This window comes from Anguilla rostrata, chromosome 13, assembly GCF_018555375.3.
Source record: "Anguilla rostrata isolate EN2019 chromosome 13, ASM1855537v3, whole genome shotgun sequence".
NCBI lineage: Eukaryota > Metazoa > Chordata > Actinopteri > Anguilliformes > Anguillidae > Anguilla > Anguilla rostrata.
In genome coordinates this window covers 26936894-26961222 of record NC_057945.1, presented here as the reverse complement: position 1 = coordinate 26961222, position 24329 = coordinate 26936894, and the positions used below count along the sequence as shown (strand labels likewise).

The 24329-nt window shown below is 41.9% G+C and overlaps 2 protein-coding genes and 1 long non-coding RNA gene across 12 annotated transcripts in view; 1 reads left to right on the top strand and 2 right to left on the bottom strand.

Moving 5' to 3' along the window:
- Positions 1–15660, top strand: part of magi1b (membrane associated guanylate kinase, WW and PDZ domain containing 1b) — a 126321-nt gene extending 110661 nt beyond the window's left edge. For 5 of the 10 annotated variants that reach the window (XM_064304029.1, XM_064304027.1, XM_064304024.1 and 2 more), the window contains 9 exons: positions 1256–1347; positions 2303–2495; positions 3558–3860; positions 6383–6586; positions 9146–9239; positions 9355–9445; positions 9845–9988; positions 10622–10760; positions 13908–15660. In XM_064304029.1, the coding sequence (XP_064160099.1) occupies positions 1256–1347; positions 2303–2495; positions 3558–3860; positions 6383–6586; positions 9146–9239; positions 9355–9445; positions 9845–9988; positions 10622–10760; positions 13908–15076 (2429 nt within the window). In that variant the 3' untranslated portion in view covers positions 15077–15660. Of the gene's footprint in view, positions 1–1255; positions 1348–2302; positions 2496–3557; positions 3861–6382; positions 6587–9145; positions 9240–9354; positions 9446–9844; positions 9989–10621; positions 10761–12160; positions 12250–13907 lie in introns of all 10 variants that reach the window. The other 5 variants (XM_064304033.1, XM_064304031.1, XM_064304032.1 and 2 more) reach the window with 4 other exon arrangements.
- The window catches only part of LOC135237191 (uncharacterized), a 60817-nt gene continuing 38113 nt past the window's right edge, over positions 1626–24329 (bottom strand). Inside the window, exons 2-4 of the long non-coding RNA XR_010324771.1 lie at positions 9542–10960; positions 3501–3872; positions 1626–2514 (exon numbers count right to left, since the gene is read on the bottom strand). This is a non-coding gene — a long non-coding RNA (uncharacterized LOC135237191). The remainder of the gene's footprint in view (positions 2515–3500; positions 3873–9541; positions 10961–24329) is intronic.
- rhol (rhodopsin, like) lies at positions 22071–23575 on the bottom strand. Its single transcript, XM_064304034.1, has one exon. The coding sequence runs from the start codon at positions 23480–23482 to the stop codon at positions 22424–22426; it is 1059 nt and encodes a 352-aa protein (XP_064160104.1). The 5' UTR covers positions 23483–23575; the 3' UTR covers positions 22071–22423.

Sequence of the window (24329 nt, the reverse complement as noted above, 5' to 3'; positions counted from 1 at the left end):
TAGGAAGGGTGGAAATAACTGAGAATATACAAAGGAGACCAAAGAGCAGGTTAAGGAGAGTCTGGACTCCTGCATCCAAACTTATGTCTCGGTTGCAGATTTTCATTTTCACTAGTTCACAATTGCTATTCTTCCACATCAGTGGTTCATTTTTGCAGGGGTAAAAAAAATACAATTGTTTTCCATGGTGCCATCGACAACAGCCCAGCTGTCACCACACGACTGTCCCTTCTGCACGAACACACGTGTCGCCGTTTCTGTCTTGTTGCCTTGTCGGACCAGGGTAGAAATCCATTAGTATCCTTGCAGTCAAACATATAGATCTACCCCTTATGTGCAAACACAGCATGCTAAACAAAGCTGTCTCTGCTTGGAAAGATGTGCTTCTGGAGAGAGGCCGGTCAATAAGACCAGACTTTCTGTTTTTATGGCCCTGTGTATGCTATTCTAAATTGTATGTAGGCAGTTCAGGACGTCCAGTCCAAGAGGAAATGTATCACTATCTCAAACCTCCTCATTTTTTAATAGATCTTTGATTGGGAGGGATAGTGTTTCAAAGTAAATAGGTCTTGCAAAATTCTAAATTAGATTTAAACTTTAAATGTGATTGGAGTCTTGTATAGCAGTTTTTTCCCCTCTGTGACTTGCGTTAGATGTTGGCTGGTTAATTATAAGATAGGCCAGCTTCATTTTGAGTGCTCATTTTGAGTTCTAATGTGTAACTTATAATGGCTTCTATCTGACCAACAAGAATGTGTCTGTGGACCATAAATATTAATTTTAGTGGACCCCAAATCAAATTTTTGTAAAGCATCAATAGCTATTATGTCTCAGTATTTCCATTTTCTTAGAATATTAGGTTTTATGACCTTCTGAGTATGTTCTATATCCTTCCATATTCCTTCTCTCTCTCTCTCTCTCTCACTCTCTTTCTCTCTCTTGCTCTAATACGCTGCATAGCAAGATGGAGGGAGAGAAAAGCAGAGGCAGGAAAGGAGGAGGGGTGCAGAATACATTAGCATAGCTCGCACATGTAGCATCGGGTTGATTAGAGCCGCAGGTGCAGCCCTTGGCTACATGATCTCATTAACCCCTACCCTGCCGGAAACACACAGACCCTCCTCCTACGATCACCTCCAACTGCTACTGCATGCAAAAAGTGTATATACTTCCAAGTAGAGTGCATTAAAGTGTGACTAAGGAGAAGACTGCTAGGACAGACATATTGATTATAGTGAGTGGATCTGTCTTTCAGTGCCTGATTATCAGGAGCAGGACATCTTCCTCTGGAGAAAGGACACAGGGTTTGGATTCCGAATACTTGGAGGAAATGAGCCTGGGGAGCCAGTGAGTATAGACTTTTTTTATCTCTTTTGTTTACAGCCAGATCTGCACCTGCCATCTTGATATGTCCTGACAGTTCTCCTGTGAAGGCTCTCGTGACTCAGACCTAGATTTAATCAATGTTTTTACTTTACTGCGACTCGCGAGTAACTGGAAGTGTTGGTGTTTTTCTTCACAAACGCACTTTGGTGAGTCCAGCAATCATCAAAATCAATCGCAATCAGTCAGCAAACCAGCACTTGCGGTTATTCGTAAGTCAAGGACAAATGCTACCTCAGCCATTTTAATGTTTGCAGAAGGTCTTTTATTTTATTTTTCTAAACCATATTTTATGTCATAAGTTCAAACTTTAAAATGTAATTCAATTCAAAATCAAAGAAGGGGTATAAGCGAAAATTGGAAAGCCTGCCTTAATGATTCTCACAGAGAGTGCTGCACAGAGAGAGCTGTGGGTGTTGGGGAATACTAGCAGTCATCAGTATGAAGGCGGTGGCTTCTTCAGCTTAGTGCATTTAGTATGCAGCATCTAGCTGAGTGTTCTGCTGCTTGCCACTGGAGGATAACTAGGACTTTAAGGCACAGATAGCGACAAGAACTTGAGTCTGTGTGGTGGAGACCATTATGCAATGCAATACAAATATATGCTCCCATGCCTCCCACCAGCTTGGTCAATGCAGCTTAAAAAATGAAGAAAAAAACAAGATCTAAAATGTGAACACCAGTTTCCTTCCCTTGAAAGTTTGCTGTTCTTTCAAGCTGATTTATACAGCTGTTGGAGAAAGAAAATAATCATCCCCCTGGGTTTTAATTGGTTGGGGAAATACAACAGGATTAAGGAGACAGTGAGTTAGGGAATCCAAGAGTCATCGGCATGCTGAACCGCGTTCTGTCACTTGAAAGACAAGCTCGGTGGCATCTTGTTCTCCGGCTGACACGGTCCGTCTCTGTCGCTGGCCAGATCTACATCGGGCACATCGTGAAGTACGGGGCCGCCGACGAGGACGGTCGGCTGCGGTCTGGGGACGAGCTGATCTGCGTGGACGGGACGGCCGTGGTGGGGAAGTCCCACCAGCTGGTGGTCCAACTGATGCAGCAGGCTGCCAAACAGGGACACGTCAACCTGACTGTCCGGCGCAAGACTGGCTATGGAGGTAAAGGAGCAGATGGGGCCTGGGTACCGCGAAAACAAGGACAGATGCGTTAACTTTTAATGTGATGGCATTGTACATTCTAATTAGTTCAAACGTGGCTATTTAAAGCATAACTACAGGTCTCAGAATAATTCCAGTATTAATCAAATGAGAGCTAAAATCAGGGAGTGCATCTCACTGGAACAAAGGGACTATATTCTACCATTAACATTATAGCAATCCTGGTGTATCCTAATATCACACATGCTCTTGTTTTTAATGTTGGTCTTTATGATTTTCTGGACCTTCAATTTTGATATCTTTTGAAAACTGGGCTGTTTGGAAACCTTTGGCAGAGTTGTTAAAGAATTTGATAGTTGTTTTGCCCTTCAGAAATATAAATGTGAGCCATAAATGTGATTGAGAGCGAGTCAGGTTTCCAAGGTCACGTATTGATGAGCAGGTCTACGCACACAGATGAAGTGCTCTGATAAATTTGAGGATATGAATCAAAGCATTCTGGGTGATAAAGCTGTCTGCTGACTTTTGAAAATTCTACCACCCTCTTGACAAATGTTGTCATTTTGTAGGTACCAACTCGGTGAAAATATTCACCCAGGATTATGTTACAAACGTTATGTATGATAACTGCCTGGCCCCCTTCGTATTGAACAATGCCACATGACACTAGTATAATAATCCATGAAAAATTATAGCCCAATGAAATTATATCCATTGTGCCTCAGGATCCCTTTAGGCAAACATATTTTCATGCAGGTTGCATATGTGAGAATAATGTAATTCTTAAACGAAAACTATAGACTGTGAGCGTTGTGTGCTGTACGCTGTGTTTCCTGCAGTGCCGTATGGTTGGCTTGTGTGAAAAAGAGATTTAATGGTTCTATTCTTGTATTTGATACTTAATATGTCCACTCATCTGAAGTAGGGTATAAAAGAGTATATCATTTATATGGAAAATGCAATGCAGTGCGTATTTCAGTGAAACCATGTGAGGACTGCGCATACCCGTTTTAACCAATGGCTCCGCGTCTCATTGCTCGTCCTCCCCTTCCTTCCGCTCAGCGTCCAAGACGGACGGCGACGTCCCGCCGTCCCCGGCCTCGTCCCACCACAGCAGCAACCAGGCGCCCTCGCTGACGGAGGAGAAGCGCACGCCGCAGGGCAGCCAGAACTCGCTCAACACGGTGAGCTCGGGCAGCGGCAGCACCAGCGGCATCGGCAGCGGGGGAGGGGGAGGCAGCGGGAGCGCCGTGGTCAGCACCGCCGTGCAGCCCTACGACGTGGAGATCCGCCGCGGCGAGAACGAGGGCTTCGGCTTCGTCATCGTCTCGTCCGTCTCCCGGCCCGAGGCCGGGACCACCTTCGGTATGCACCGCCCTGACCACGCATGCACACACGCAACACACGCAGCACACGCAACACACACGCAACACACGTTCCAGTGGGTGAGACCCAGGCCAATAAAATAGAGTGAAAGCGGCTTTTTAGTTAGCTAATCATTCTGAAAATAATTATATTCCGATTGATTCACTATACACACCAAAATACCACAGCTAAGACAAGGTTAGGTTACTATTGACAGTTAAATTATTTGCAGTAAGAACATTCAAAGTATGTTTCTACTTTGAACATTATTTTTTAACAATTATTTATTTATTTTTTGTCGCACAATATTTACACCAGGTTCTCTGTCAGTCATAAGATTATGTCTGTATGGCAATTTGCATATAAACTGTCTGTTAGTTAAGTATGCCCCAGACCATAGTGTTATAGTTCATTAAGTTCCATTAGTCGCCGGGGAGTGAATAACAGTGATCAGCAGAAGCAACAGAACATGAACAACACACAGGGACTTTTGGAGGATGACTTTGGTGAATCAAGCTGGTGTAACACCTTGCTGTGCTCCCCTGCACACCCCATGTCCCTCTGCATGTCTGCCTGCCGCTGCGCAGTCTGCTCTTGCACCCCCACTCCACTAGGGGGCCTGCTCCTTCCCCTCTCACTGCCTGGGTCCTTCATCTGGCTAAGGGACTCCACTGTGCTGTCTTCCTGTTGGGGTGATCTGTGGTTGACTCGCTGCTTTACTTAATTTCAAATGGGTGCTCCAAAAAAATGGCTTAAAATGGAATGTGAAAAACGTTGCCAAGGATGCTTCCTCTTCTTTTTCTTTTTTTTCGACAAGTGGGAAGCTATCGATTGCGTTTGGAACGGAGGACGCGAGACGGTTTTTTCATCTGAATCATGTCTCCTTAATGTCGGGCTATCGGCAAAGCAGGACAAGCTTTCTGCCGCCAGGCAGTCTGCAGCCCTTTGAGCGAACACCTCCGCTCCATACACACAGATCCAGTTCCAGGCAGTCTGCAGCCCTTTAAGCGAACAGCTCCGCTCCATGCACACAGATCCAGTTCCAGGCAGTCTGCAGCCCTTTAAGCAAACAGCTCCGCTCCATACACACAGATCCAGTTCCAGGCAGTCTGCAGCCCTTTAAGCAAACAGCTCCGCTCCATACACACAGATCCAGTTCCAGGCAGTCTGCAGCCCTTTAAGCGAACACCTCCGCTCCATACACACAGATCCAGTTCCAGGCAGTCTGCAGCCCTTTAAGCAAACAGCTCCGCTCCATACACACAGATCCAGTTCCAGGCAGTCTGCAGCCCTTTAAGCTAACACCTCCGCTCCATACACACAGATCCAGTTCCAGGCAGTCTGCAGCCCTTTAAGCAAACAGCTCCGCTCCATACACACAGATCCAGTTCCAGGCAGTCTGCAGCCCTTTAAGCAAACAGCTCCGCTCCATACACACAGATCCAGTTCCAGGCAGTCTGCAGCCCTTTAAGCAAACGGCTCCGCTCCATACACACAGATCCAGTTCCAGGCAGTCTGCAGCCCTTTAAGCGAACACCTCCGCTCCATACACACAGATCCAGTTCCAGGCGGTCGGGAGAATGGAAGGTTCCGGAATTGGGCTGCAAGTTTAATGCCCGCTGGTGCAGTTTCCCGAGATTTCATTTGTACAAAAAAAAATTAAATAAGAGTGATTTGACATTCAGTCTAGGAACAACAAACAATAAATAAGTAAATAAATAAATAAATAAATAAGACAGGTCTCATGTGAGATTTCGCAATAACGATTAAGTGCAGATGCTATAAATATGAATTTGGGAGGAAAAGAAGCCCAGAGGCTTGCTCAGACAAGCAGAATAAATAAACAGCACCTATCGGCACTCGTATACACATGTATCTACTCTGTCAGTGTCAGCATATTCATGGCACGGATGATGCAGAGTTCTCATTAGGAAGTCTGGGCTATGTAGCTTGCTTTGTAAATCCATCCTTTTGGAGCTGTCACCGGGACCGAAATTCACTTATCCCTACATCAAACTTCATGAAGTTGAGGGGCTGGCAATCGATCCATGCTCCAAGGTGAAAAACAAATTACAGTATGCCATTTTAGGCATCGATAGTCAGGAGGCAGTGTGCATAATGCACTGACCTTAGAGTTTTAGCGCAAAAGTGCAATTATTTAAATGGATATTCAGGGAAAAGTGGAGGCTGACAGAGCAGAGCATAAGATTTTCCTGGATTCAGCATTGCTCTTTTACCCGCCCTTGCATGTAGATATAACCTGTTGTCGTGTTCTTGGCCAGCGTTTTCTCTTTCTAAACATGCAAATCTGTGAACAAATTCTGTGGGCAGTTTGGCTTGGTGGCTTGGTGAATTAACCCTTAACCTTCTGTTTCCTCTTTCTTCTCCTCTCCTTTTCCTCCCACCCTCTCATCTTTTTGTTTCCCCACCCCCCCCCCCCCAAAAACGAAATGCACAAATCATCATTTCTCAATGTCGCGAACACACACGAAATTTTTAAAAAAACCACGGTGGTACCAAAGCCGGAAACGCGTGTGTGGCCATGCCCCACAAAATAGGTCGCATCATCGAGGGCAGCCCCGCCGACCGCTGCGGCAAGCTGAAGGTCGGGGACCGCATCCTGGCCGTGAACGGCTGCTCCATCACTAACAAGTCTCACTCGGACATCGTCAATCTGATAAAGGAGGCGGGGAACACCGTCACGCTGCGCATCATTCCGGGAGACGGTGAGGCTCTCTCTTCAGTTCAGCCATTGGCTATTCTTCCCATGTTTTATGCATGGCGTCAGTGGGACGCAGATCGTGGTTACTTTCATTTTGAGTCTTATTTTGTGGATCAAGGTTTCTTTATTTTTGTCCATCGTCCCAGGTTAAAAGGTTTGCTAAAAACCACTCGTTTGGAATGGTGCATCATTATTCTCTAGATGTCTGTGGGTTACCTATCTGTCAGTTCTGTGTTCCAACACGCTAACTGCGAATAAATTAGTTTGCATATCGGATTATCAATATCAGTAATGTGGTTTATTCAGAACAATGAGTTTCCGCTTTTTCTTAAATGCTTTTAATCTGAAGTATTTGTATTTGTAATGGCTTGGCAAGTCAAAAATGAGTCAACAAATCATTTTCACTATAAGAATGTAAGACTTTTTAAGGGCTCTAACCTGCAGAAATCCTATAATTTCAAATGAGATTAATGTGAGAGAGGAAATCATCCCTCCAATTCATATATTGTGATTCCCAGCAAATAATAAGGTTACCGTTTGGGTAGCATGGGTGCATTATTTAAAAGCTTGAGACAAGGTGGTGATGATTCTATAATCTGTAGATTATTGAAATATGAATTGTATATTTGCTCATTTGCTGCGATGATACTGTACTGGCATGTGGGGTTGTATAGTGTTTGATTCTCAGAAGGCTTATGTAGCAACAGGAAAGCTAAAATAAAACTGCACGTAATGTGTTAGCTGCACATTGCCAGCAGTACTAATTTGTCTGAGAAAGACGCAGATGTCTTTTTATTCAGGACGTTGGTGTGACTGCTTGTCTCTGACTGGATGAAGTGTTCAGAAGTTCTGATCAAGGCTTGGTATTCAGCCCTGAAAGATCTCTCAGGAGGGGCTTACAAATGCAGCTTAATTAATGTGGGTGGTGTGGAGTGCGGGGAGGGGTGGAACTGAAAAAAATGAGAGCATGCATGACTCTGTTAAGCCATGAAAAACCGTGGTAGTCAGTGATTTTTAAAATGTCAAAGGAGCTTGTTTTCTGGGGAAGGTTAAACATATGTCAGGTGGGAAGTCATAAAAGAATGAAGTATGTGCAGATGACGTTGGGCCATGGCAGTTTCTATAGTAATCTGTTCTGGTTGACACAGGTTGTGTTATTGGAAGTGTTTATTGCAAGGCTGGGCAGTGTGAGCCTCTCACAAAGGAACTCATCAGGAGCCATGCAAACAGGAAAATAATGAGCCGCGCTACAGCACAGGGTTACTGGGAGGAGAATCTGAATGGCAGTGAATGATGTGCAATTCAGCTTGTGGTATAATGCAATCTAATATGTGACAAAGGACACCTATGCGGCAGTTGCAATGAAAGAATGTGAGAGGCACAGAGCTGGACTGCGTGACTTCATTTGGGCCTTCGGGAGATGGAGACGCTACATGGTTTCTTGTCCTCTGTGACTTCTTAAATGGAGACACATTACAGAGACTAACGATGGTTCATCGCTTTTAATTTCTGCTCTGGATAATTTGAAGAGCGAAAACATGCAGCCATTAGCACTGGAGTGGAATGAGTAAATGCAGCTGACGACCTAGGACAAAAAAGCTATTTAAAGAGAAATCGGTCCACTGATGTTGCATCATCATACCTTGGGTCTCCTCCACAGTAGCTGTCCACTGGATTGGAATTGAGTGAGCTCTCAGTGGAATAGTGATTAGCCAATGGGATGTCAGTAGAATACCCATTAACCAATGGGATTTCAGTAGAATATCTCATAAACAATAATGGGCTCTGGCTGAAATAGTGATTAGACTGCAGGGCCTGGGAGCAATAGGGAATAGGTTGTGTGTCTGGAATGTAGAATTGAACTGTAGTGTAGCCAGCATACTGCAGCCGGACCCAGAATGGGAGAGTGAGGAGATATTTTTGCTTTGGGGGATAGTGTGATGGATATTTGGATGATATGTCGAGCCCCATTTTGAGCTAGACTGTTGAAAGTATTCTTTTGGGCTTTGTGCTGTGATTGACAGTGCAGTGTTGCTGATTAGTGAAACCTATGTGGTATGTTGCAGTTGAATGTGGTTGTCAAAAGCTAGTATGTGGGTGTTTTCAGTGGTAATGGCATTCTCTTGGGGTGTTCATTCTTTCTTCTGTTTGGAAAATAACAAAGTGTTATGTATTTCTTTTTTTTTCTTTTTTTGGTAGCTTCCAGAGCAAAGATGACATTTGACATCCCTTTATAGTTTCGATGTTTGAGAAAATTAACTGCCACCAATTTAACTCCACTCATAGGAAGGTCATAAGATGTGTGCATTTCAGGTTGAGAGTATGTACTTAGCACACACACACACACACACACACACACACACACACACGCACGCGCGCTTGCGCACACGCACACGCACACACACACACACACACTTCCCATACAGTATATAAATTGATGGAATGAGAATGTCAGTCCCTGGGAAATCTCAGTGTCTGTGATTGGTCCTTTCGTGTGTCTGTCAGCAGGTTGCTGTAGTTTCTCCTTTGCCTTCCTATTCATAGCCCTCCTCTCTCTCATCAGAGTCCTCCAACGCGTCACTGTTAACCAACGCTGAGAAGATCGCCACCATCACCACCACACACGCACCTCAGCAACAGGCCGCACCCGAGCCAAGGTATGCCCCTCACCCAGTTTCACCCATAATAAAGCCTTCTGTCAGCTAAAATATGATTTAAAAAATAAATTAATTAATGCAAGTTTGTATTTCTTTTTTTTTTCTTTTTTTACAGGAACAATACAAAACCAAAACAGGAGTCATTTGATTTCAAAGCCCCACAGGCACCTCCACCACCAGCTCCCACACAGGCACCTCTAGCACAGGTGAAGATCAGATCTCCCCCAAATCTCTCCCGTGTTTTCTGTACCCCAGTGTGCCTGGTGCCTAATGAGCCAAAGCAATGAAGGATAGCTCCTTACCGAGCATGATCATTCTTAATGCCCTCCATTGCCTTCCTCGCCTTCAAAGTCATACGCTTGGGGTAAATCTTTAGATTCAGACCATCTTCCTGTAATGTCCGTGTGGTTCTTCAGAAAGTCCCAAAATATTTGTGAATCCAAAGGAATCAATTATTAATTTGATCTTGAGCATTGAACTGTCCTGTTGATTCAGCGTGACTTTCCTGGAGGGTGGTACCTGTCTTTTGTGCTGAAACCACGACCTCTTCAGATGGTTGTCATGTTGGTAATTTTTTTGTGCACTGTCTGTCCTTTTCCCTATAGGACCCAGAGTTCTATTCAGTTGACCTTGAACGGGACAATAAAGGTTTTGGATTCAGTCTTCGCGGGGGCCGCGAGTATAACATGGACCTCTACGTCCTCAGGCTAGCTGAAGATGGGGCAGCGGTCCGAAATGGGAAGATGCGGGTACGTTTGATACAGATATAGCATGTAGTTCATGATATGCTCTTGTAGCATATTGCTATAAAATCATACAGCATTTGTAGCTCTCAGAATAAGTGTGTCAGTATTAAATAGGTCAGGCCAGATGCATTTGATGCTGAAGCATTAAAACATAACCAATCCAACGGTTTTGTGCTATATCATGAGGATATTATGTATGGTTGATTCTGTTTCTGTCAATATTAATATGAAATTAGATTGTAATTAGAACTAAATTATTAAAATGGTAATGAGACTTTCAAATATTTGTTCTATCAGCAGCATTGTAGCTGCTATACATTGAGGCACTGTTCATTGTCACCAGTCCTTTTTGTCTCTGAGTTGAGCTTGTTAGATGAGATATTAATAGTAACACAGTACAGGGAAGCATACAGAAGTGTCAAGAAGGGGCTTGTTTCAGTGCAGATGGTATTCCCCTGGCAGAGAGCACTGACAGCTTTGAACTGGGGGGTAGAGAGACTTCAGCTTTCCCTTACAGAACAAGCCGACATCGTTGTCAATGGGCGCCTTTTTTCTGCGCGTGTAATTCAACCAGAGTTCTCTGCACAGTAGTGATTTGTTCTTCCGCCCTCCCCCCGTCCCGTATCACAAACGCAGGTCGGAGACGAGATCCTGGAGATCAATGGAGAGAGCACCAAGAACATGAAGCATGCCCGTGCCATCGAACTGATTAAAAACGGTGGGCGGAGGGTGCGCTTGGTCCTCAAGCGGGGCGATGGCTCCGTGCCCGAATATGGTGGGTCAATCTACGAAAACTTTCCCTTCTCTCCTGCCTTCACCCCCTGACACGCTCCGGTGACTTCACTTCCTTCACACGGGCCTTCTAGTATCTGCAATCTGGGAGCCTGGCCTCCTCGTTCTCTTTGTCTTCTGCTTGCTTCTATGAGCTGGGGTAGAGTATAAGGAGGAGCCATCACGTTTGGCCAGGAGCTCTGGCTGGAGGATGACAGAAACAAAATTAAGAACAAAAGAAAGAAAAAAGAATCTCTAAATTCATAAAATTGAATATCATGTGTTTATTGCTCTTCAGATTCCTTGATGAATTATATTTTTAGGTTGGTAAAACTTGACACGTTGCATTTCATGTGCACCATTAACTCTGAAATGCATCCTGTTTAATAAAATGTTCTAGTAAATGAGGCATAAGTAACATATTTATACTATTTATTGAAGTTGAATGTAAGATACTGAATTAAGTTTTGTTGAAGAGGTTATGACATGAAGATCATCCTTATACTTACTACCATTTCAGTGGGAAATAACATTACTGTATAAGCTATGTCATAAAATTACATTTCACAGTCCTCTCGAGTCATGGAATTACTCTCACCTGCTGTAATTGTAATAGATAAGTGCTACTGTATATTTCAGATTCTAACAAATCTCTGATGTATCCCTACATCTTCACATTGCATTTCTTAACCAAAAAGTACATTTTACCAGTATTTTTGCTTTACCTACAAAATCACAAATTGTCTAATCTCCCAAGAAGCATTTTCCTGAGTGTTGCTGCATGAAATGGTCTTATTTATAGATTTTTTTTGTTTGTTTTGGAGACCCATTTTCCATAATATTTATGGAATTTTCATTTCAATTGTATCATTCTGTTGATTATCACAATGATCTAAATGCATTCTTGTTTTGGATTAATAACCATTTGAAGTTTTCACTCATGTAATTTTGTTGGACCAAGAATGTACAATGAAATGTTTGTCTTTTCCTACACCAATATGACATCTCTGTGAGGTTGTATATTTTTATACCATTTTGTACTTTTTTTTTCATCATTTTGACAGCCGCCAGTGATTTCATTCTTTGTGTGATGTAAACTGTTGAAGTTTTGTGTGTGCATCTCCTGTGTGTCTTTGGGGGTTGTTTCCCTGCTGCTGGGCTGGTTTTGGGTTTCCAGGACTCTCTGTTACTTACAAATTTTCACTGAAAGTGGGGTGTTTCCTGGACAATCTTTCTCTCTGAAAATGAATAAATAAACACCTTTTCCATTAAAAAAAGAAAATCAAGGGATAATTCTTCTTTCTTCTGCCTGTTATTGAGGATCTAAACCTTCTGCCTTTCTCTTTTTTTCTGTTTTTTTTTTCTCTCCTTCCCTTTTCGCTGGTCTCTTCCACCTTCCTTCAGCGATGATAGCTCCTCATCTCGCTGCATGTATGAGAAATGACAAGCTGGGGGAGCCTTGTTTCTACCTAATGGGCCAAAATCAAACTACGGTTTGTAGCTGAAATCCGTCCCCTCGGTATCTGTGTGCTGTGGCCTGACTCACCTCATCACTCGTGCTGTGCTTCATGCGAATGAATCCATTCACCCAGAATGCACTGCAATCCCTCCTTTTTTTGCCAGCTGCTGTCACGCTGCCCTGCAGAAATGGATTCATGCCTCCACCTGCTCGCATTTGAACTCTGGGCCTAGCGCGTCCCACTGCTGAAATGCGAACGGCTTACTGGTGTTCAATCTGCTTTTTATGTTACTGGACATTGTATACCGACCAATTTATTTTGTTTATTTTTTATTTAGCATTTTTCCCCTCATTTTATATATATATATATATATATATACATATACATATACATATATATATATATATATCCTACCTGTTCTTTCTCCTAGCCCATACCATTACACTGCTTCTTAACTTAGTAATGGCACATCCTATAGAATGTTATTGAAGCACAATTTAAGCAATGTTTAAACGCTCCCCTGCTTAGCTTTCATTTGAATTAGCTGCCTTTATGTTTCCATGTAATCGACTGGAAATATATGTAGTGTGAGACCTAGGAGGAAATGCACAGGAACACATGTCAATTCCAGGAAACATTTTGGGTGCAACAGTGCATTTGCCTCAAAGTCCTTTATCCCATTATTTTCATTTTTCAGTGGATATGTAATATTAAGTGTATTAGATATGGAACAAGAAAATTATATTATTTTACTGTTATTTTATCATCAAATTACAGATTCTGATTGAAGTTATACTAACTAAATGCTGAAGGGCAATTCTTAATTGCAGACAGTAACCCCCATGACCTTTAGTCATTGACAGTGAGTTCTTGGCTATCTTCTTTACATTAACCAGGTGCCACACTGACATTAAATATCTCTTACATGTCATTTTGGCAGAAGATATACATATACATGTATTTCTTTACATTAGTTCAAGGTATGTATCACATTGACATTATTTTATTTGCTTTGTTGAACCCGCTCTCATATTTAAATTGTCACATGCATGGAAATGCATGTATACATATACATAAATACTAACTCGAAGACTAAAGAAGGTACTTAGGCACTCTCGCATTTTACAAATATCGAGGTAATTAAACTCGTTAAGGAAAATAATGATAATATATTTTTATGAGTTTAAGTTAAGAGTTATTTACAGTTCTAATAGTGCATACATAGAATGTTTTAAATATGCTTTCAAGAATATAATATCCAGTGCTTGAACCCCAGGCTAAATGCTTGGAAGGCCATATTAATCACATATAAAATCAAAATCAAAGTCATATTTATCAAAAGCTTTGGAATGTGGAACCAAATACTGTCCCTTGGTTTTACTTTCTCGGAAAATCACCATAGATTGCTTTTATATCACAAAAAAGCATTTTCTTCTAACAGCCTTGGCTGTTCCACGAGTCCTCCTGCATCATAGCTTTTGGCTCATAAATACTAATATTTTACCATCAACAGTGCTGTTTTATTAAATTTCATTAAATAGAAATTTTACCTGATAGTACCTGCAAATGTTAACCTGAGATCTGGCTTCTAAACTTAACAGCTTGGTGTTGTTCATGCAGGAAGAATCACTTGTACATTCTGCAAAAATCCCTCATTTGATTTATCCACAACCACCTTATGTATGTTGCAGGCGCCGGCTATGACGGCAACAGCCCCCCCGCCAGTACACAAAATGTTTCGGAAGTGAAAACCTTGCCACAAAACAGTCGATTACCCGCATTATCGGAGTCCAGTTATCCACCAGATCTTCACAAAACAGCACGAAATGAGGACAAGAGGACAAAGGAGACTGCGGACAGGAAGGAACATGGCCGACACTCCAACCATCACCACCAACCGCACCACCACCACAGCAACCACGGGGGCCACGGCAGCCATTCCAAATCCCGCCATCACTCACCCAACAAGAAGGGCACGCACAGGCGGCGGGTGAGAAAGTCGGACGAGAGCAGCTCATCCAAACCCAGGAAGAAGGAGGAAAGCTCGGGCAAGAAGAGGTCGGAGCACAGCTCCCACCACAGGAGGCACCGCTCCCCGGACAAGCGGCAAAGCGGAGCCAGTGGTCCGTACAACACTGTGGACAGGAGGCACGGGCGGAGGCACGAGCGCTCTCCGGAGAGGAGGCACCGCTACGCATCACCCCGCCGCAGGGGCTCCCTGGACCGGCGCGGAGACCCCTACAGGTCACCTGCCCGGGGAAGGGACCCCTCTCCCGACAGACGCAGGGCCAAGTCCATGGACTGGAGAAGGGATCGCTCCCCAGAGAGGCCGCGAGGCAAGGTTCCGGATAAGGATGAGAGTTTCCTGAGAGAGCCACTGGTCCCAGAGTCAGCCTCCAAGGTGGAGAGCTTCCTGAGAGAGCCACAAATCCCTGAATACTTCCCCAAAGCAGAGAGCTTCTTGAAGGACCTGCCAATCCCTGGACGAGGCTATGGAGAGGATAGCCTTCTGAGTGAAGCTGTAGCCGTGGAACCGTTCTTCAAGGAAGACACGCTGCCCAGGGGCAGGACACTCGAGAGAGCCTTCAAGAACAATAATTTTCAGGAGGATGAGTCATCTGAGAGCAGCGATTCAGAGGAGAGGTTTGCGTGGGACAGATCACCTGAAAGACGTTACAAAACTGAAAGCCTGCCTAGGGAGGCATCGCCCGACAGAAGCTACAGAAGACAGGAAGTGACCGCACCCAGACTCAAGGAGTCCTACAACACACTGAAGTCCAACTCCAGCCGAACCTCCAAACCGCTCCCCGAACCCAAGAAAAAGCCCTACAAAGAGAGCCACAAAGACCTCAGCATCTGAACGAATGTCTCAGCTACTCTGCAGTTCTCCAGATAGAGCCCTACATATATGTGGAAAACATGGATCCTGGATACTAACTTATTGATTTTACATTCTTGTGTTCCCAGACAGTGTGAGATCAGAAATACTATCTTTTTTTATTTCTATTTGTGTTTATTGTTGTTTCATTTTTTCTGTTCAGCATAATGCATTTATCAAAATTTTACAAAACAACATGAAAACAATTATGTGCCTAACAACACCATAAATTAAGTCTTTGTTGATGAAAGACAGGCTTTTTTTAACAACTGTCTTATCTTTTTCTTCCCCCCAGAGCCCATACATGCACCAAATGGCTACCGGTAACTGGTGTTCAGATATATGCTGTGCATGTCTTAAAGGTTTTGATGTCTTTTTTCTCCCCAGTGCCACTGTTTTTTAGACATTTGACCAGAGTATAGCACAAGCCTGCATCTGTTTGTATATTTTTGAAAGTTTGCAGTATGTGTACATTCAGAAGTGACCATTTTAAAGAATGAAGGGAAAAATTAAAAATTAAAAACTATGATGGTAATGCTAAAAAATAAAATAATATATTCAAATTACCCTTGCAAGGATCTGTTTAAATGTTTCTTTAAACTCTCTTCACAGAAATGTGCGTTGTGTGTCCGTGCATGTGTATGTGTGTGCATGCATGCATGTGTGTGTGAGAGAGTGAGAGTGAGAGTGAGAGTGAGAGTGAGGGGGGGGGCTTGCATGTTTGTGTACAGGTGCCCATTACCTCAGTTGTCTACTGATCTGTCCTTGTGCTTGGCTCATTGTTTATCCTTTCCAGCAACTACTCCTATAAAAGGATAAACCTGACCCAACCCAACCTCAAGACTCCCTTTTATATCACTCCAGCTTTAGCATATCACTCCACAGGAAGCATGTTCTAAACTATTTGATTTCTGATGCAAAGGTACCGTTAAAGAATGAGGAAAAGGCAAAGGAGCCCAATCAGGTTACATTGGCTTCCAATGTAGAGGAAAATGAACACAAAGATCTGCTACAGTGAGAACTTCAAAAGGTCTCCCTGAGCAGGACATGAAGACCTGCTTGGCTACGATGTGCTGTGACACCATAAAGCAACCAATAAAATCAAAGCTAGTCTGCTGTGCTCAACCTTGACGATTAATCATCAGACAACTGAAGTAGCCTGAAGATTTACAGGTTAGATTTAAATTTTATGGAGGTAAAACTTTGTCATGTCAACAAATTAATATCTTATAAGGATGATAATTACAAGCAAGGCATGCCATTTTTTATTATTTATTTTTTTATTCGTTGTCATTGTAACGACCAGGCTTTAAAAAAAAAAAAGAAGTCCAAGCACCACAAAAATGCATCTGTTGTTTTTATTGTTATTGCTGTTATTATTTGACCCTTTGCAGTCAGCTGGTATTGGCTTGTTTGGACAGTTACTTTTAAATCAGGGGTGACCAAACTTATCCAAAAAAGGGTCAATGTGGGTGCAGGTTTTTGTACTGACATCTGATTCTACTTATCAAGGTCTTGATTGAAGATTAGGTAATTAGTTGAATTAGGTATCATAATGCTGGAATAAAACACCTACACCCACATTTTCAGGATTGGGCACCCCTGGTTTAAACTCTTGCCTCAGTTCAAATATTGTGCAGAATCCCCACCTGGAGGTGCTGTAGTACCTGTAAACGTTTTACAGTCCTAAACCCAGACCCTGTGCACCGTTTAACCAAGAGTACCAAATTTTCCTCAACAATTGCCATACTGGATCTTCTGCCATTGAAATTGTTCTCAAAAACATGTAAAATGATTAATCTCCTGCCACAGAATATTAATTTGTACCACATTTTGTGCATCCATGGACCAACCTCTATACAGGTAATATTTTTCTTGTGGTCTTGTCAAAAAATGGCTGAATGTCAAGCCAATGAATTTTCAGTGAATGTGACTTATCGCAAAAATGCTTAATATTGATTATTAATCAAACCAAGTGGTGGTGCTATAGAGTTACATATACTCTAAATGTTATATACTTTGTACTGTTACCTGCTAGGGGAATACATAGCAGAATTAATGTTTGCAGAACAAGCCCTTATTATATTCCTGACTTCATGTCCGGTATGTCTGTCATTCATAACCAACATCCTTCTAAGTATTGTCAATGATTAAAGTTAAAGCATTCATAAAAGGGTAAATTTGCAACATAAACTTATTGTACAAATGTTCAATGTACGGCCATCTTTGAAATAGACAAGAAAGCGCTGTAGGTTTTCACATTGAGTAAAACAACACTATGGCATGATTTTGCTTCCATGAGAGCGGAGTGCAAAGCAAACTGTAACCATTTTGGCTGTAAATGATGGGACATGCTGTAGTCAAAAGTCTCATGGGCCAGGGTCTTGAGAGTCTTTGGAATCAAGTGATTTTTTTTCTCTCGAATTGATTTTCACTGTATTGGAAGAGGTCTATATGATATATAAATAACCAGTGAATCCATTTTCCAAGTGCATGTATACTTGGAGCAGGCATTAATTCATAACCAGAATTCAAATGCGGGTAAAGTTAATTACGCAGTAGCCAGTGTAAATGCATTCGCAACTAAATCACTCAAGTAGTTGATAGCACTTATCGCATATATTCAATAACTATATCCAAGAAAAAAAAACGTTAGTTCTGGACAATGCAAAGGCTATTTAGCAACCTAGCAAGAAACAACCAAACGCAAATAACACCTTTAATTTTAGGGAAAATGTAACTGATTGTTGTTAGTATATGAAAACCTAGTATATGAAGAGTTTTGCGTATCCACTGGTGTCGATTCCCGATATAATTTCGCTGGACAGTTACCTGTGATACAAAGGAAGTGTAAAACCCATTATATGCGATTAATACGTTTAGCGTTGCGAGATTTTAAGTTATGTCCATATAAAGGGTATCCACCATGATCTCACTCATGTCCATGCTACTGTGAGTAGAATTCCTTGAAATACAACTACAGTAAGTCACCATCGGGAAACGAATAGGCTACATGGATTTCTAATTACACCCTACATTAAGTGAATCGTGGCGTAAATTGTGTGTATTGAATTTCCAGGCCAAATACTTATTGGCTAACGTTTGGCTATTATTTCTGTTAATTTCACGTAAACTGCTTTATAAACATACAACAATGACAGGTTACAATTTGTGGCAGCACATTACCGTTAATACAATTGTCCTACCGAACAAGGGGGTTACCTCTAATGGGGTTGAGGGCTTACAGGTACAGTCATTGATGTAGCGCTTGCAGTTGTCATGGAAACTTGATACTGGATGTTGAGTCAGTCCTGACAGAAACCAAGATGACAGAATTTCTTTCAGGCACACGGGTTTTAGAGAAGAAAACACGAACTTATGAGTCAGCAGAATTAATGAACAGAAAATCACATTCTGAAGGTGTTTTCCCGCCCTCTCCATTTAAAACATGTCATGTATTTTTTTATTCAGTGATATGTTGTGTCAGTATTCAAATGAAATGTGCATTTCCACCTATATTACTTACATATTATTATTATAAGTCATTATCAATAATGACTAATATTGAAAATAATAGAACACTGCAGTTAAATTTTAGAGATACTAGTTTAGTACAGAGTAAATCTCTCTCTCTTTCTCTCTCTCTCTCTCTCTCTCTCTCTCTTTCTCTCTCTCTCTCTCTCCTCCCCTCTCCTTCTTCCTCTCCCTCTGAGCAACAATATCATTAGAAGACATTATGTTTCTCATATTTCTGACCATATAAATAATTTGGAAAAACAATAAAGGGATTTTTTTTTTCTTCTTCTTCCTATTGTTGACCAACTTCGTGGAAGATGATACTAATAACAAATGAGCCATTCACCACAGTTGTGGTGCCACACAATCATGGCTCCCCTCCTTGTGAAAACATAATCATAGTATATAACACGTTAGCCAGTTCAGTAAGTTTAATTTATTTAAAGATTAACTGTACCAATTTTTTTTTTTACTTAAACAAATCACAGTTTTTGAAACTAATATTATTCTACACATCATGTAGTACTGAATTTTGTATACCTCACCTGGTTGTTCAGCAAGTTTGTGTTAAGCAGGTGTATACTAACATATGCTTTGAAAAGAACAAACTACCTTTTATATATGTGTGTGTGTGTGTGTGTGTGTGTGTAAGCAAATTTAGAAAAAGCTTAATCAGAGTGGTATATGAACAATGCTCCTCTATTTAGTTTATCACAGTTAGTTCATCATTCCCCCTGTTGTACAAACCATGTCAGCGTATGTACATAAATACATATTTTCTTTAGGTTGAATCTGGCATTCATGCAGACATTGTTTATCCACTGCTAGAAGCACTATCTTGAGGAGATATGAGATGGCCATGAGTAATTTGTATTCTGTGAGAGTTCTGATGGCACAGGGGTTGCTATAGCTACCCAGAAGGTCATTATCACTGAATTCTATAGGTATTTGTTTTGCTGAAGCATGCTGAATATTCCTTGAGCAGGATGTACTCACAATGCAGTCCAGCTGGAGCTGTGGCTATGATATACATTGTATTTGAATCAGTTATTATATAAATTGTTTTTTTAGAGTTCATGCAATTTGTAATGCAATTTTAGACCCCATTTTGTTGCTTGTCTTTTATCTGAATGACAATGGTGTCTGAGGGAGGAGCTACTGGGGGCGACATAGCTCAGGAGGTAAGACCGATTGTCTGGCAGTCAGAGGGTTGCCGGTTCAAACCCCGCCCTGGGCGTGTCGAAGTGTCCTTGAGCAAGACACCTAACCCCTAACTGCTCTGGCGAATGAGAGGCATCAATTGTAAAGCGCTTTGGATAAAAGCGCTATATAAATGCAGTCCATTTTACCATTTAGCTACTGCATCAAAAAGCTGATTGGTGAAAGGGATGAGTTCTTTGGATGATTCACTGACTGACAGGGTACATGGGGCTCGGCAGCCATACAGGAAATCTTATTAATGTCTTTCAGCATCTGGTTACACACATAAATAATATTTTTACATACATGAGTTTCACCATGTAGAAATTACAGCACTTTTTATACTTAGCCCCTTTCAGGACACCAAAACATTTGGGGCATGTTAATGTGATGTAAATGACGGTAGTCATGTTCAGTGCTTTCTCACATGTCCTTTGCATGTGTATAGGTCTGTGACCTATACACATCACCTGGTGTTGAGTATCTTCTCTGGTTATGCTCTGCAGCCGTATACAGCTGCTGCTTATTCCAAGCTAGTTTCCAAGAACTAGTTTCCTTACGTTTTCTCTTCAGCATACAAAATGCATGTTCAATTGGATTCATTTAAGGTGAATGACTTGGCCAGTTAATAATCTTCCAGTTTTTTACTTTGAAAAACTCCTTTAGTTTTTTGCAATTTATTTTTTGGGAACATTGTCTTGCTGTAGGATCCAATTAATTTTGAGTCATTAGGTTGAACTTGAGCAGATAAGAAGTTTCTGTGCAGAATTCATTCTGCTGCTGCTATCAGCAGTTACATCTTCAATGAAGACAAGTGGCAGCCATACATACCCAAAACATGTATGGGGGGGGGGGCTTTGGATCTTGGGCAGTTCTTTTCGTCATCCACACTTTCCTCTTGCCATCACTCTTATACAAGTGAATCTTGGTCTCATCAGTCCACAAGACCTTTTTCTCTTTTAGGTACTTCTTACCAAACTGTAACCTGGCCATCCTGTTTTTGTTGCTAACTAGTGGTTGGCAACTTGCAGTGTAGCCTCTGTAGTTTTGTTCATGAAATCTTGAGCAGACAGTAGTCACTGACACATCCACCTGCCTCCTGAAGAGTGATTCTGATCTGTCAGACAAGTATTTGGGACTTTCATTGTGGTAAAAATTATTTGGTCATCAACTGAAGAGGTCTTCCTTGGCCTACCAGGCTCTTTGCAATTATTGAGCTCATCAGTGCTTTTCTTCTAAATGATGTTCCAAACAGTTGATTTTTTGTAAGCCTAAGGTTTGGCCTATGTCTGTGTTTTTGTTTCTTATTTCTCAGCTCAGCTAAATAGTGAAAAGCATAATCTAGTTTAGGGAATATTTAGACCTCACCCATACAGTATGTCATAAGGACAAACTGTCTTAGTAACGGGTTAAAAAAAAGAACCTGAAACCACACTGGCCCTTGTTTGTTTGTGGTTTACCAAATTGAAACTTTATTAAACTGAACTGAAATTTCACATAACTGTGATTTATTTAGTCAGACAGTCAGTCAGTCAGTCAGTCAGTCAGCTTGTCTGTCAGTCAGTTAGTCAGTTATTGTGTTTTGTGGAATTTGTAGACTGCAAATTTGAGTTGGAACAAACTCAAACCAACACTAATGAGGGATTTGTACAGAGAAAAGCTACAACCCTGCTACTGGTTTGTCCTTCAACAGATTAGACTTCTATACCCACCTACTGTAAGTACTAATTAATACTGTTCTCATATTTTGAGTCATAATCCATCATTAGATCCAATGACACTGTGACTTGATTCAAAGTGACTTTTCAGCACAGAACATTTCAAACAACCAATCATCTTATTTTGCTCTGAAATTTCAACATACATAATTATATTTTTGTTGTATTTTAATGTTTGCTAATGTTGTTTTTATAACTTTTTTATAATTACTTCTACTGATTTAATTAATCACATTTAGAAGTATGATTTATCCTGAGATTGTGAAAATGATGCTTTATTTACTATTTCAGCCACCACAGAAGAACAGTATGCATTCTTTAAATATTTCTTTGACATTAAGTGTTAACATGAAGCACAGATAAAAATACTAAAACTTCTGTGACATAATTCTGTTCAATGAGACAATGCTGAGCTGTCACTCAAAAGTTTTTAATAAGACTTTTTGTAATACTGAGTATGTTAATACAGGAATAAAAATCATCCTTTCTTACCTCCTGGCTTCCTGCCTTTTTTTCAAATGTAAAGGGAAAACAACAAGACATAAATTTCATCAAGTGCGTTTTATTTTTAAATTGCATACATTACATGCATCTACTGTTGCATTTAGGCTGGTCAGGTACATCCCAGTTGACATATTTTTTCTAAAAAACCTCTCATACTTCTCATATGTATGATTACGTTTCATGTACTGCACATACAGAAATGGCATGGGACGCAAGTGCCCCTACAACTGTATTTCTGGTTGACCAACTGCCCTGAAACAAATAAACAATAATAATTTAAAAAAAACATACAGAAAAGTTGTCAGTTAGTGCCAACAGCAGAGGTCTGGTTCGTAAACAGTGGGTCTTCTTGGACCCCACACAGGGGTGGGGTTTGTGGTGGGTCGGCGCCTTATGCGGGAGACACAGAGGACACTGAGGAGGCCTCGGTCTTGGAGGCAGTGGTGGATGCTCCCTCTTCCTCCTGAAAGGGATTCTTCCCGCAGAACAAGGTGGTGATCATGCAGTTGCGGAACTGACTGTTCAGGCAGATGTAGATCAGGGGGTTGTAGATTGCCGAGCTCTTGGCAAAGAAGGAGGGTACTGTCATGAAGACAGGCCCAAATGTGCTTCCCTGGTGGGTGAAGATGTACCAGGCCACGCTGGCATAGGGGATCCAGCAGACCAGGAAGGCGATGACCATGATGACTACCATGCGGGTGACCTCCCGCTCTGCCCTCTGGGTAGTCTCGGACTCCTGCTGCTGGGCGGCAGCCTCCTTGACGGTGCACACCAGTCGGCCGTAGCAGAAGGAGATAATGGTGAGGGGGATGGAGAAGTGAACTATGAACATGTAGATGACGAAAGACTCATTGTTGACTTCAGGCTTGAGGGTGTAATAGTCAACCCCGCATGAACACTGCATGCCTTCTGGGATGTACCTGGACCATCCAAACAGAGGAGGCATAGCACAAGAATTGGCCATGATCCAGGTAAATGCCAAGCCCATGATGGCGTGGTTCTCACCAAATCGGAAGTTGCTCATTGGCTTGCAGACGACCACCCACCTCTCGATAGCCAGGACAACCAGACACCAGAGCGAAATTTCACCGCCGAGGGTAGCAAAGTATCCTTCTAGGTTGCAGCCTGTTTCACCGAAGACAAAGTAGCCATGCATCGACGTGTACATCGTAGTGGTGAAGCCGCCGAAGACCATGAAAAGATTGGCCACAGCCAGGTTGAGAAGGATGTAATTTAAGGGGGTCCTCAGCTTCTTGTGCTCGATGGTGACGTAGAGAGTGAGAAAGTTGATGGGGAAGCCCAGGAGAATCAGCGTGAACATGTAGGCAGCCAGGATCGTGTAGGCCCATGGTTCGGCTAGGTAGTACTGTGGGTATTCGAAGGGGCTCCTCACCACTCCAGTGATATTGGACATAGGGACGTAGAAATTAGGGCCCTCTGTGCCGTTCATGGCTGCGTTTTTCGATCAGTCCTTCAGAAGTGTTGTCTCGTCTAGCTGTACAGGAAAGAGATGGAGTGTGACTTTGCAACCAGTGGACCCAAAGTCTGATGAGCGGGCTTTAAAAACATACCGTGGATTAGCTATGTGATCAGTCAGCAGAAAATGATTTAGGCCAGTGAAATAATCCAGAACCCAGTGTGCCCACAACTAGCCACTTACTGTACCTAGTTAATCAAGTAATTAAGGTTGTCCCTGTCTATATCCATCAGCCTGTAAGACTGATATGACTGATAGTCGGAAGGTATGATTATGACTAAATAAAATCCCTTCTACATTTGCTGGGGTCTTTGCCAGGCAACTTCCTACCAAATCAGTTCATATGTTTTCATACTTACAATGTTTGATAATTTAATATTATAAATAATAACTTGATAATTCTTATTGTAATTTCCCCTTTTCCAAGTTTCTGTGCTAAATAACTAAATAACAAGAACAACAACAATACCTTTTCCTGGAATAGAAAACGCATGCACAATATTAATTAGTAAATTAAGCACAAATACCTTACAGTTCTTACTCTAGCATAATAAATATAGAAATAAGACCTCTTCTTAATAACAATTGTTAATACAAAGGTTGATTAAGGGTGGGGGGGGGGGTGGGGGCTGCTTTACAAAGGGGAACTGCGTTCGGAGTTTGAAGATTATGTTCTTACTGAAATCTTCATCTGGTGGTGGCTTTTTGGAACTGCATGTCCTGAACAAAAATGAGATCCCCTGAGCTAAAGTCGCCTTCACGCTACTTCTTTTTGGAAACTGTATCTCAGGGCTATCTAATGAGTTCTCTATGGTTAAAA